A 13,070-nucleotide genomic window follows, 5' to 3' on the forward strand; every position below is an offset into this window, starting at 1 on the left:
TTAAAACATTACACCAGTTTGTAGCAACAAGTGCACAGTGCAAATACTGGACTATACATTGAACTATTAAAAATAAATTCTATATTTTAGTATGAATGCAATCTGGACATACTACTTCCCAAAATTGTCAGTGTCAAGATACTTACAGTTTAGTCGTGCGTGCTGCTTCACTGCCATTTACAGCTTATCTCATGTGACATCGTGTAATTTGCATTTTCGAAGCCCTATAGAAGCAGTAGACCAACTGGGTAGCTTATGCCTGCTTTTTTATGAATTCTATAAATTCATACATACAACTCCTTTCACATACTGCACTTATCCTGCTATTTATTAAGCATATTTGGACACTTTATGAGCAATTCAATGAAATCATTGCCAGAATAAAATTTTAAAACACTGATTCATAATGGAACTTTTCAAGCGATTGTTTTATGAGTCTTACTGTATGAGTCATTGAATCATTGACTCAACTAATTCAATAAAGGTTAAGTTTCCTTATTTTTAACAGGCTTTGTATTGTTACAATGTAAGTAGTAAATGTAAATGAACAGTGTGTACTCGTTTTAAGTATTACCTGCACCCAGATATCCCAAAAATTGCATTTAGCATAATCTGACATAATTTTGCTGACAAATAAGTAAGGGACAATGTACATCCAGCCGGTTGTTATCTCAGAATAAACCCAGACAGGGTGATCAGCGGAGGGAAGCAGAGGGGTCTTGTATCAGCCTTGAAGGGGTTTATTCTGAGATAACATCCAGCTGGATGTACATTATCCTGTTTATTACATGGCTAAACAAATGTTTTTACCATATATGTTGAAATGAATGCTGAAGTCTTCCATTGTAACACGCGGTGGTTAAGTGTTTTCAGTCACAAGATTGCGGCAGACAGTCAGCGATAGCGGAGTGACTCGTTAAGCATAAACGTAGTACCGGTCAAGATTATTTGTAGTACCCGGATGAGCGGTGTGTTATTCAATTTGGCGGTTGAATAACATACCACTGGATGGCACGATTGACCAATCAGAAACAAGTATTCCACAGAGCCGTGTAATAAACAGGGATATCTGAGTGCACGTGACACAGAAAACGGTCAATTGTTTAATCGCATCCAAAATAAAGGTTTGTGTTTACATAATAGATGTGTGTGTACTGTGCTTATTTATTATGTATATATAAATGCAATCACAACATGTATTTATTTTTACAAATATTTACATTTTTTTATATTTATATATCATTTATATGATAAATAAATATATTTAATGTAAAAAAAAAGAAATCTTAAATATATACATGCATGTGTGTGCCTATTTATAAATACAAAATAAATATACCCAGTACACACCCATATAATATGTAAACAAACTGATTTTGTATCGTGATTAATCCAGCTAATAGCACACCTCAGCAATTTTTACAGTAAAGTTATTTTAGTCTCTTTGCACAAAGGCCTTTACCAGCTCAAGTTGGTGGGGAATACCGTCCGCCGACCCAGAAAATAATAAGAGGGACGTATGAGGGAAAAGTGAAGGGAACAACAGCCCCTCTGATCTGATGCTCATGTCACCCCACTTTGTGCATAATGGCCAGACTGTGTGTGGTTTGCAAGCGGGTAGCTTTTGCTCTGTCAATGTAAACAGTTTGAGTCTGACTTCAGCTGTGTTTACTGTCTCAGACATCCAGCATGGAGCACATTTAGTCCAGTACCCTAACAGTTGAGTACCATCAGAAATCATTAAATGCTACAGACCACTGCAGCCTGATTTCATCAGAGGCTCTCAGATAAAGCTGAATGATGTCTCTGCGCCACATATTGCTGTAACGTGCATTGAGATAACACAGACAAGATGCTTCTTTCACAGATACCTTAGTTGCATATTGTAATGAATGAGAATTTAATTTTACTTCCTTCTTGTGCCATATTTTTGAGTGAAACAGGATATGAATGAATATAGGATGTAGGGAGATACCTGTCTTTATCAGCAGAACAAGAAAGAAGCTGCAGAAAATGTTGATCAAATATTACAATATAGTATAGCACAAACATAGACAGATTAATTGTGTAATACCAGGAAAGTGTGCTAAATTTTGATGTCATCATGGTGATTGTTTTGCTTTTTGTTTTTGATGTTAGAGTTCCAAAGGCCTGAGCTCAAACTCTGTTCCTGCCATCAAAGCAGAGCCCAGAGAGGTGAACCAGTTCCTCAGTGTGCCCTCAGGTGGGTGTGAAATCTCTCTTCAGCCCTGCTCTTGAACAACATGGTCTTTGTGATGAAACAGTTTGATTATTTGAGTCTTGCATGCCTAGTAGTGACTGCACTGGGGCCCAGCACTGAAGGTACAGCAGTTCTAGTCTTTTAAGTTTTAACCATGACTGTCCTCTAAATACAAGGCTTTAAAGTAGTACACTACTTTAGATACACAACAGCAAGCTAATATACTCAACATATAGCACTTAGTTGCCACATATGGCCAGTGCAGTTCTTCCACACTAGTTTAAAGATGGCAAAACTAAGCAAATTAGCCCACTTTTATTCTGCCCCCTCGCTCTACGGTCAGTTCAGGGTTATAAATACTCTAATGGTGTTCCTTTTCCAGAGGAAATGAGGCTTAGTGTGAGTGTTTCTTTATTTAACTTTTGCATGTGTTTGACAATCTCTCAGATCTCAACTTTAGCCCTTTCTGAATGGCCCATTGATGAAAACCAAGTCTGATGTAACCTCTGAGAATTGCATTGTAGCCCATTGTGTAGAGTGAATTGTTTGCATGCACTTATGCTCATCAAGGATGCATTTTATTTGATCAAAATACAGTAAAATTATAATTTCATATTCAGGATTCTTTGATGAATAGGCAGTGCAAAAGAACTGTTTTTTTGACTGATGACTGATCAGACTTTTGAATAGTAAAGTAACTGGATGGTCGTGATATTGATAAGTTAGATCTCTGTGTATGTACCGCAAACACATACAGTCCCTGCGTTTAATAGCTGTTATTGTTTGATATTTGTTCTAGACTATTTTTAGGTTTTAAGTTAAGTCGCCAGCTCTAAAGTCACCACCACTGAGTTGCTGAGAGTTTCTGGAGAAGTTTCTCCAGTGTGACTGTCCCCTCAGTCCACCACACATCACTTTGGATGAAAATCTTCTAATGGCAAGCAACCTATAGCACCTGCAAGTGTTGTGTGTGCGCTGTCTGTATGGCAATATGACGTCCTTTCATTCTGTTCATCCAGAAACAACAGCATTAAAGCAGTTCTGTGTATATAATGGAACATGGCCAGACCAAACACATGATGAGTCCAACACTCACCACACTTAGAAGCATTGTTCATGCATTTGCTGTGTGCGAAATGAATAAAAGTTTAACAGATTAGGCTTTATTGGCTTTGCATGATGACAGGTGAATAGACTTTTTTTGGCCTGGCTTTGCTCAAAAGCCCATTTGAACTCTATTTTGATGGGTTGCCGTGTTTGTTTAGCATATGTACGGAATCAAACCTGATCATTAAGATGTGAATGCCACAAGTGAACGGGTTACAGGTGTTTCAAGTGTGTCTCGTATCTTTGTTTTTCCAACAGATGAGCATCTGCGGTTGCCGCCCACTCCTCCCAGCAGCCACGGCAGCGACAGCGACGGATCCCAGAGCCCACATTCACTGCCACCATTAAGCCCTGGCCACCTGCAGAGCCCACATTCACTGCCTCCGTCCAGCCCTGCCCGGCTACAGGCCCGAACCTCCACAGCCATCTCCTCGTCCCCTCTCCTCACCGCCCCGCATGTGAGTCAAACGCAGTTTCAGCATGTGACGCACCACATTCATTCTTATATCCATACATACTGAACACATATATACAGAGGGAAAAACGCTGACTTGTGTTGTAATGCAGAAGCTGCAGGGAACATCAGGCCCTTTGATGCTGACAGAGGAAGAGAAGAGGACTTTGATCGCTGAGGGATATCCCGTCCCCAACAAACTACCGCTCACTAAAACTGAGGAGAAAGCCCTCAAACGGGTGCGCAGGAAAATCAAAAACAAGGTATTACTTATGATCACATACTATTAATATAGAATCGGTTCAGTTAGAATCCTCCTCTTATATGATTTTGGTGCACATATACATATATAGACATTATACTTCAGTGCTAAAGTAGATGCATTTTTTTTCTTAGATCTCTGCACAAGAAAGCCGCAGGAAGAAGAAGGAATACGTAGAGTGTTTGGAGAAAAAGTAATTGCCTCCCCGACTCTACTCCTTTGTTCTCTACCTCTTCTACTCCCTCTCACCCTTTCTCTCCTGCTCTTATTTTCTCTTCCCCTCCTCTTGCATTGTTTGTCTAGCATCCACTGTCGTCTGTGTTTTCTTGGTGCCTTCATCCTTCTTTCTCTTCGTTGACCTCCTCTCCTTTAATCATATATATATCCCGCTTGCTATTTTATGGCTCTTGTTGTGTGAATGCAGCCAATGGCTACAGTCCATACACTCATTGGGGTGTGTGTGCGTTTGCATGAGTCATTTTCCCTTTTATGCTGCTGTTAGGCTCTCAGGGTTTGGATAATGTGCTGGAGAGACTGGACTCACGCTGGACACACACACACACACACACACACACACACACACACACACACACTGTTTTTTCCACTATGCTTAAGTCAGTCAAGTTGACTGGGTTATGCATGGTTATACATTTGGAAGCGATTTATTTATGTGTTTCAATCTGTCATTGTTTCCGTGTGCAATAACACACTTTCTCTCTCCTCCTCAGAGTTGAGAACTATACTTCAGAGAACAATGAACTGTGGAAAAAGGTAGAGACGCTCGAGAATGCCAACAGGTGAGATACCAGTCGTGTGCTTGTGTTTAATCACAGTGAATACTTTATAGGTGGATTTTAATCAGTTTAATTGTAACCGTGTTTGCGGTAAGCGTATGCAGCAGCCTCTTCGCAGTCAGCAGGTGTTGCTAAGTCGGACCAGATGCATGCAGGTCTTAACCTCCCCTTCCGATCATATAGAGCAGCACCTTTTCATTCTCTCCTGGGTGGCCTTGTTAGAACATAGGCGCTGTCGCCCGGGTGCTGTCTGTTCCTACTGTTTAAAGAGACAGAAAGAGAGAGCACCGTGAGGGATTGTGTGTTATCAAAGTCAGCTCTTTTTCTGTGGATTAACTCTAAAACCTTATTGAAGAGAACTGCTCTTAAAGGGGTAGTTCACCTAAAATTAGAATTCAGTCATTGAATCATCATCACGTCGAACATAAATTAAGTTATCTTTTAATTTCTTTTGGAGTAAGCCATACAGGTTTGTCAGTGTTTAGAATAAAAAAAGGGCTATCAAAAACATGCAGGAAAGTATACTTTCATTTAAAAGTTAGTTAAAAAAATTAGGGTGCATTACTCTGATCAAAAGTGACAGTTAAAGACATTTATGATATTACAAAAATTACAAATAACAGCTGTTTTAAACTTTCTATTTAGCAAGAATACAAAAAAAGACATGTATCCTGGTTTCCTCAAAAATATTAAGCAGCAAGCATCAAGCTGTTTTCAACGTTGAAATTATAATTTCACCTTTAACATAATATTAGAATGATTTCTGAAGGATTATATGCATTTAAGATTAGCGTAATGGTGGCTGAAAATTCAGCTTTGCCATCACAGGAATAAATTACATTTGCCAATATATTAATATAGAAAAAAAGTGATTTTAAACTATAGTAATATTTCACAATATTACTTTGTTACTGTATTTATGATCAATTGTATCCAGCTTTGTTGAGAATAATAAAAAGCATCTTTCAAAAACATACAAAGAAATCTTTCTGACCCTGAAATTTTGCGTTGTTTATATTTCACCATTATTTTAGGCTTTGAAGCTTTATTGTAGCATACTACTGTCATCAGTGCTTTTAGTATGTAGGTAAGAGTGACATGAATATGTGTGTAAGTATATAGTAATGCTTTTTATAGAGGACTGGCACAGGCCCCTTATTAACAACACACTTAAAGTAGCACGCAGCACGGTGCCGGCCTGCCTCTCATTACAGGATAAAGAGACTGTGTGTGTTGGCACTCTGCCGATTCTTATTAGGATAGAGCCTTCTGACTTATCTAAGAGAATTCAAAGAGACAGCAGGGGGGAGTTTGTGTTTGTGTGTTAGTGGGTGGGTTGTATATTAATCTGAGTAAACCACTGTTTATTCAATCAAATTGAGATGGTTATTGCTAGGTTTGCAAGGCGGTCTGAGCCCTTCACCAATGCTGAAAACATACCGTCTAGAGCTAGACTAGTCTACAGCATTCATTATGAGTGATCCTGTATGTGTATGTTTAGGTGAAAACTAATATACAGGTTTATTTTGAGGTGATCTAGTCAAGTGAAAAAGCACTTAACTGCAGGGGTCCAGAGGGACTGTCTCTGTTATAAGTGTACTGTATGTTGTTTCGGATAAAAGAGTCTGCTAAATGATGAAATAGCAATGTAGTATTTTTTTGGTTTGATTTGTTTTCCAACATGTTGCAATGGCTCTCTCTGGTGGTGGAGGTTGTGGTGTTACTCATTACTGCATGTGATGTTGCGTCTTAGTTCCTCCACTAGAGGGAGCTCAATGTCGTTTTTTATTATAACTGGATCATTTCTTCTGAGTGAGAAAGTCTGCTGCTGAGATTACATGCACAAACACAGGTTCACAGGCCACTGCTTATGCACTGTATACTGTGGGGAATATAAATGTTTATCAGTTCAGTTATCAACTCTGCAACAGAATCATTATACATTTCTTGTGTCCTTTTGTGTACTAATGTGATCATGTCAAAAATGAGACAAGTGTGGGGCTGATTTAAATTAGTTAATTCATGACACTGAAAATGGAAGACCAGGTTGAACTATATGGCTATAAGTGTTGCAGTTGTGTTTGACTTTGTGCTGTTTTGAGTCAGATTAATAAGAGAGCAAGAGAAGAAGCTTATGTTTGATTGGCGGCTGAAGAATGACATAATTGAAGGGGAAATAAATTCACAGCCACTGCATGCATGCAGCAGGCAGCGTTGAGGAGGAGGAGGAGGAGAGTGAGAGACTGTGAGTGGTGTGAAGGGGAGTTCAGTTTATGTAACACTGTGGCGAGTAAGAAGTGTATAATCCTGAAATGCTCTCTGAATAAGAAGATCCTGCTGTTACAAAACAGCTCAGAGAGGAACACACATAGCCTGCAGAAAAATATGCTGCCTACAGCCTGATCTAAAGAATTTACTAATCAGTCTTCTTTTTCTGATGTGTTTTCTATATCATCTTTAGGTCTCTATTACAACAGCTACAAAGACTTCAGGCTCTAGTGAGTGGAAAAGTGCCTCGGTCCTGCAAAATTGCTTCCACGCAGACCGGAACCTGTCTCATGGTATATATACACATATACTGTACAAACACGTACATTTATTTCAACCTACATACACTTTCTCAGTGATTCTTTCTAACAAAGCAGAGTCTTAAAGGAATCGTTTACCCCAAAATTTGCTCAGTATGTACTTCAGGCAGTCCAAGATGTAGACAAGTGTGTTTCCTCATCAGAACTGACTTGGAGTAATTTAGCAATACAGTACTTGCTCATCAATTCATCCCCTTTAGTGAATGGGTGCCATCAGAATGAAAGTCCAGTCAGCTGATAAAAGCATTACAATAATCCACAACACGACACCACTCCATCAATTAACAGCTTGTGAAGAGAAGAGATGCATTTTGTAAAAATTTTTAAAACAGCATATGCTGGTTAGGTATGTTTGAAAGCATGGCTGCTAGTTTGAGCTGGTTTAAGATGGTCATGTGCTGATCCTAAATTGGTCCTGAGCAGGAGCTAAGACCAACATAGGACCAGCTGAAACCAGGTCAACCAGCTCAAACCAGCAGCCATGCTTCAAAACATACCTAACCAGCATAAGCTGTTTTTTTTTCCAACAGAGAACTGTTCCTTCCAGCTACAATATAAGTCCTCTATCCATATGTGACGAGTGGGGCGGGGCCGAGAGCCGTGGGAACGGAGCAAGTCCGGTGGAGTGATTTGGAAATGAGCGACATCTGCTCCACTCACCGGTCTCAAGTTCCACGAAGGAGATGGGAAGGATACAAAAGTGGAGCGACGACAGTGAAGGAGGAGAGAGGCCCAGGCCTCATTTCCAAATCACTCCACCGGCCTTGCGCCGTTCCCACGGCTATCAGCCCCGGCCAATTCATCCCACCATAATATTGCTTTCTCCAATGAAAACATTGTCTCATCTGAATCAGGGGAAAAATATGCACAGATCAAGTATCATTTACAAGTCCAAAACTCTTCTAAACAAATATGTTAGTGTATTTTAATGTAAGAGGACAACAGGGTGATGACTTTTTTTATTGGAAAAAGCATTATTACGGATTTTGTCTAGAAGCAACAATTTAAAGTTATTATACCTTAATAATAAATCTGTTTCTTACAAACATGCAGCTTTTGGCTTTACAAGATGTCAAGTTGAGTCGTGTGAATTACTTGTGGGTTACTGAGATGTTTTTATCAGCTGTTTTGATTCTGACGGCACCCATTCACTGCAGAGGATCCATTGGTGAGTGGTGTAATTCTAAATTTTTCTAAATTTGTTTCGATGAGGAAACAAACTCATCTACATCTTGAATGGCTCAAGGCTGAGTACATTTTCATTTCTGTTTGAACTATTCTAATGAAATATCTATTAGTTTAGTGCTTTGATCCTATGCATGTAAAGGCAGGTCAGTTCTGCTCTGAGAGCTGTAGTTCAAGTAGATTACAGTGGGGCGGTGTGCTCACCGTGTGTGTGGTTCCTCCTCCTGGCCAGGTGGTGGCGCTGTGTTTTGTGTTGGTGCTGGGCTCGCTGGCTCCCTGCCTGCCCGAGCTCTCCCTCTACTCTTCCTCCTTATCCTCATCATCCTCACACACGGTGAAGTCTGCACCGCTGCCCTCAGGTGACCTCTACACCACCAGCCAGGGTATGTTCATCCCTGCCCTTAATGAGTTAACCGAGATCAGCTATCATTGTGTACGTTGCATGATATTATTAAATTTCTCTACACATGTGCAAAGAAGCATTTATTTGTAGGTCATCTGGCTTTCAGACACATTGAATTATCCAGGCAGCTAATAGCTGTGTGTGTCTTTGACAGCAGTCATTTCGATCCCCCCACGAGAGACTGAAAGAGTTCTGTCTCTCTTCTAAAGGTTATTAACAGAGCTCCTGGGCCGACAGTGCCCATTCTCACCCTCAAATTACTGTCAGACATCTAGAGAGTTTTAGATTGAAATCATTACTTCCCTTTGAGCAGATTTTACAATCCTCTTTCAACTTTACAACACACACTGAGCCTCATCTCTTTCGGCTCTATCAAAGCTGTGCTTGAAAGGGGTTTCAAATGCCTCATCCATTTTCACAAGGGCCATACAGTCTCGGGCCGTGGATGATGGCAAAGGGGTTGCTGTAGTAACCGAAAATGCGTGTTGTTTCGCCTAAGAGAGTAGCTCACTCCAAATCTTGCTCTTTCTTTCTCCCACTTTCTCTGAGTCCACAAAAACGCTTCTCTTCACTCTACAAATCGCATGAAAGTCAAAATGAGCTTATCTTATGCGAGACATATGACATAAGTAACGCTGTTCCCTGTGTGTGTAGTCCGCTCCCGCAGCCTGCTCTTCTATGACGAGGGTGCCCCAGTGGAGGACGGCCACAGGGGCGTGCTGAGTGTGGACAGGATGGAGGGGGTGCCGCGACATGTCCAGGACCTGAAAGACAGCCATGAGCAGGATCATTCTGCTCTTGTGAGCAGGTACTTGAGCCAGGCCCAGCCCGAGCCTGCAAGCTACAGCAACACATCCGCGGCCCCACTCCGTCCCCCAGAACCACACTACCACTCCAGGTGAGACACACTTTGACAGTACTTTAAATCCATTCAGGGGTAGTTTATGGCAACTTAATTATTAAAGATGCACTGATATTAAAAATCTGGTGATACAGATAAGAGGAGTTATTTTTGTGTTATGGTAGATTACTTATAAGCAGCTGGTGTTTAAATTTTACACTGTTTTGTCTATATACATTAAAAATAGACACACACAAAAAAGTAAATGGTTTTTAATGCTACAATTTAGGCATCATAAAATAACAGTAGAGTACAGTATGAAAAAGAAAAATGTATTTTGAGATTTGCTGAAGTTTAATTAATTACATTTTTTTTTTAATGCTGTTCTTTCAAACATTCAGCATAGCTGTTTTCAACATTGATAGTAAGAAACATTTCTTGAGGACCAAATCATAACAAAATAATAATTTCTGAAGGATCATGTGACACTGAGGACAGAAGTTAAGGCTGGCATCACCGGGATTAACTGCATTTTAAAATATATTAAAGTATCAAGCAGTTATTTTTAATTGTGATAGTATTTCACAATATTACAGTTTTAATTTATTTTGGATTAAATAAATGCAGCCTTGATGAACATAAGAGACTTAAAAACATTTAAAAGCCTTTTTAAGGCCAGTGTATATTGTGAATTAGAAATAAGAATTGTCTCTTTTCTCTCAGAAAGCGGGATCCTGAAGGAGGAGCAGAATATTTTTAATCCCTCTGGGTGGAGCTGCCTCATCACACAGACGTCCCATGATCCTGCACTACTCGGCCCTTGACCCTGACCGTTACAGACCCTGAGTCACCTGACCCAACCCTAACAAACCAACAAGCCTCATGACCACGATCCAACCCACTTGACATGCATTCCAATGACATTCAGCCCCAGAACTGTGAGAAGAGAAATGGGTCCATCCATACACTGAAACTCCCCTTTACCAGCAAGCACTGAGTTTAAGGACTAAGAGAGAGAAGAGAGGATGTGGGCGGTTGTAGATGCTGCTCTGTTTTAGATGGATGTGAGCCTGCAGCTCTAAATTCACTAAACACTTCACACACAGGGTGTGGGAGGGAAAGTTCATGAGTGTTTGCTTTGATTTTCTTAAAATGCCATGAGACTGTCCATTTACTACATATCCCTACTTAAACCCCAAAGAACTTCTTTTTTTCTTCTTATGACTTCTTTTTAAATCTCTGAATGTTTTCCAGTGGGTGTAATCACAGGTGCCTGACGTACTTTGCGGTTTTGCAAAGCTTGCTTTGACAGGATTTTCTTCCTCTGCCATCTTGGCTTGTTTCTCCCTAATACGTTTAAGCTGGATTGCACTTGTTTTGCACTAGGAAAACTAATTGATTTAAGTGCCTTTGCGCTCTTTTTCATTGTGTCATATTTAAAAAGCTCCTAACCGCATAGTTCCCTCCTAAACCTCTTTTACTCTGCTTACTTTTATTAATGCATTTTATTTTGGTTTTCTACTTTTAAAAGGCAGAGGCTTTTGTACTGAATTACAAAGTTTATCCGTAATATATTCTAGTATTTGCAGCATCCAAAAAAGAGCATATTTATTTTATGCACAAAAAAATTATGAAAGTTATTGTGTTTGTTTAAATGAAAGATGATGTAAGGTTTACATGATCTTGTTGTCATAACTGTTAAACAGTTTTTTTTCTGTTATCTTTATTTCTATGTAAAGAAAGTTTTGTATATAGAGAAAAATGAACAGGGACGATCAAATCCTGTGTGTGTTTAACCATGTTCAGTCTCTGAAGAATTCTGCACAATCCGCATGAGTCCATTAAAAAACATTGGCTATAATGGATACAACGTGAAAACAAACAGTTACTCCCGTTATGAATAGTGAACCTCTTTACAAATTAATGTTATTTAAACACGTTTTTCTGAATATGGAATGCTTCTTTTTAATGTTAGTCTAGACTGTCTATATTCTGTTCATGAGCAAACTATTTGACCACTGTAAAATTCACCGTAAATATCTGGGACTTGATGGTGCAGTTGTGTAAATATGCTTTACTAAAGTCTTTTTTTTTTCTTAAAGGAGATAATTTTTTGTTATGAGATAGATGTCACTGTTCAGAAACAATTTGTTAATCATAAAATCTTTTGGGTTTGATTTACAATTTTCAATTTTTTTTTTGTTAAATAATTTTTTTACGATGTCCTCTGATGCTACAGCCACAATATAATTTTTTATTGTACAGCTAGAAATAACCACTGATAGTATTTCAATGCATTTTTCAGCCCTAATTAAATTATAGAAATTAATCTGTCACTGTCAGTTCTTATAAATTAGGCCTACTCTGTGGTATATGTGCCATAACACAATGAAAAACTGTAGATAACATCATATTATCAGTGTAAAACTGAATTAATCATCGTTTTAAAGAGCTTTAACTTAAGTGACAGAGTGGTCCTCATCATCGCCTCTGTTATAGTCCATCGACCTGTATTTCTGTAGTGTAATAATAATAATGACCTGGAAAAATATTGTTTTGATTTGTATATTTCTAAGACGATAAATGGAAACTTTACGACTTCACTGCACATAATGTTCACAGAACCTGGAATATCTGAGCGTTCTGGAATTGAATCTAATGTCCAGTCTGACGATGGAGTTTATGCTTTAAAAATAATTGTTGCTGGTATTATCTGTATCTCTGCCCTTTTTGCCCTTTGTACATATGACTGATGGTAAATGTTGGTTGTAAATATGGAGGACGTATTTTTATATTTCCAGTGCATTTTGGTAATCACCATGCGGCTTGGGTTGATTTGTAACTGTGTATGGATCTGGCTCTGTATGTATCTATGCTCTGAACCTCTTGCTTTTTCTGTCTTATCTAAAGTAGAGTTAGAATGAAGCAAAATACAAAATTTGCAGATGCAATTATGTCTCCTGTCTTATTTTCTGCTTTACAGCATCTTTATGAATAATGTGAATTTGTATTATTTATTTATTTATTTTTAACCTAAAAGGTTTGGTGTGGAGAGGTTATTAGCATCTGGTCTTCCTGCAAAATCAGCATTCATCATCTCAAGTGTGTATTTTGAAATTATGACCACCAGATGTCAGGCCTTTATCTGTCCAGCACCATGCAGTGCAGTATATTATCCATTTTTTCTTTCTTGATAAACTGGGCTGTGACAATAT

General features: G+C 39.0%; 1 protein-coding gene across 2 annotated transcripts in view; it reads left to right on the forward strand.

The window, feature by feature from the left end:
• Positions 1 to 12,806, forward strand: part of creb3l1 (cAMP responsive element binding protein 3-like 1) — a 29,873-nt gene extending 17,067 nt beyond the window's left edge. The window contains exons 4-12 of one of the 2 annotated variants that reach the window (XM_026267693.1): positions 2,140 to 2,224; positions 3,587 to 3,786; positions 3,896 to 4,045; positions 4,179 to 4,237; positions 4,773 to 4,841; positions 7,300 to 7,399; positions 8,844 to 8,994; positions 9,669 to 9,912; positions 10,579 to 12,806. In XM_026267693.1, coding sequence (XP_026123478.1) covers positions 2,140 to 2,224; positions 3,587 to 3,786; positions 3,896 to 4,045; positions 4,179 to 4,237; positions 4,773 to 4,841; positions 7,300 to 7,399; positions 8,844 to 8,994; positions 9,669 to 9,912; positions 10,579 to 10,615 — 1,095 coding nt within the window. In that variant the 3' untranslated portion in view covers positions 10,616 to 12,806. Of the gene's footprint in view, positions 1 to 2,139; positions 2,225 to 3,586; positions 3,787 to 3,895; positions 4,046 to 4,178; positions 4,238 to 4,772; positions 4,842 to 7,299; positions 7,400 to 8,843; positions 8,995 to 9,668; positions 9,917 to 10,578 lie in introns of those variants that run through there. The other variant, XM_026267694.1, reaches the window with a different exon arrangement.
• Positions 12,807 to 13,070: the final 264 nt, after the last annotated feature.

Source organism: Carassius auratus, chromosome 7, assembly GCF_003368295.1.
Source record: "Carassius auratus strain Wakin chromosome 7, ASM336829v1, whole genome shotgun sequence".
NCBI lineage: Eukaryota > Metazoa > Chordata > Actinopteri > Cypriniformes > Cyprinidae > Carassius > Carassius auratus.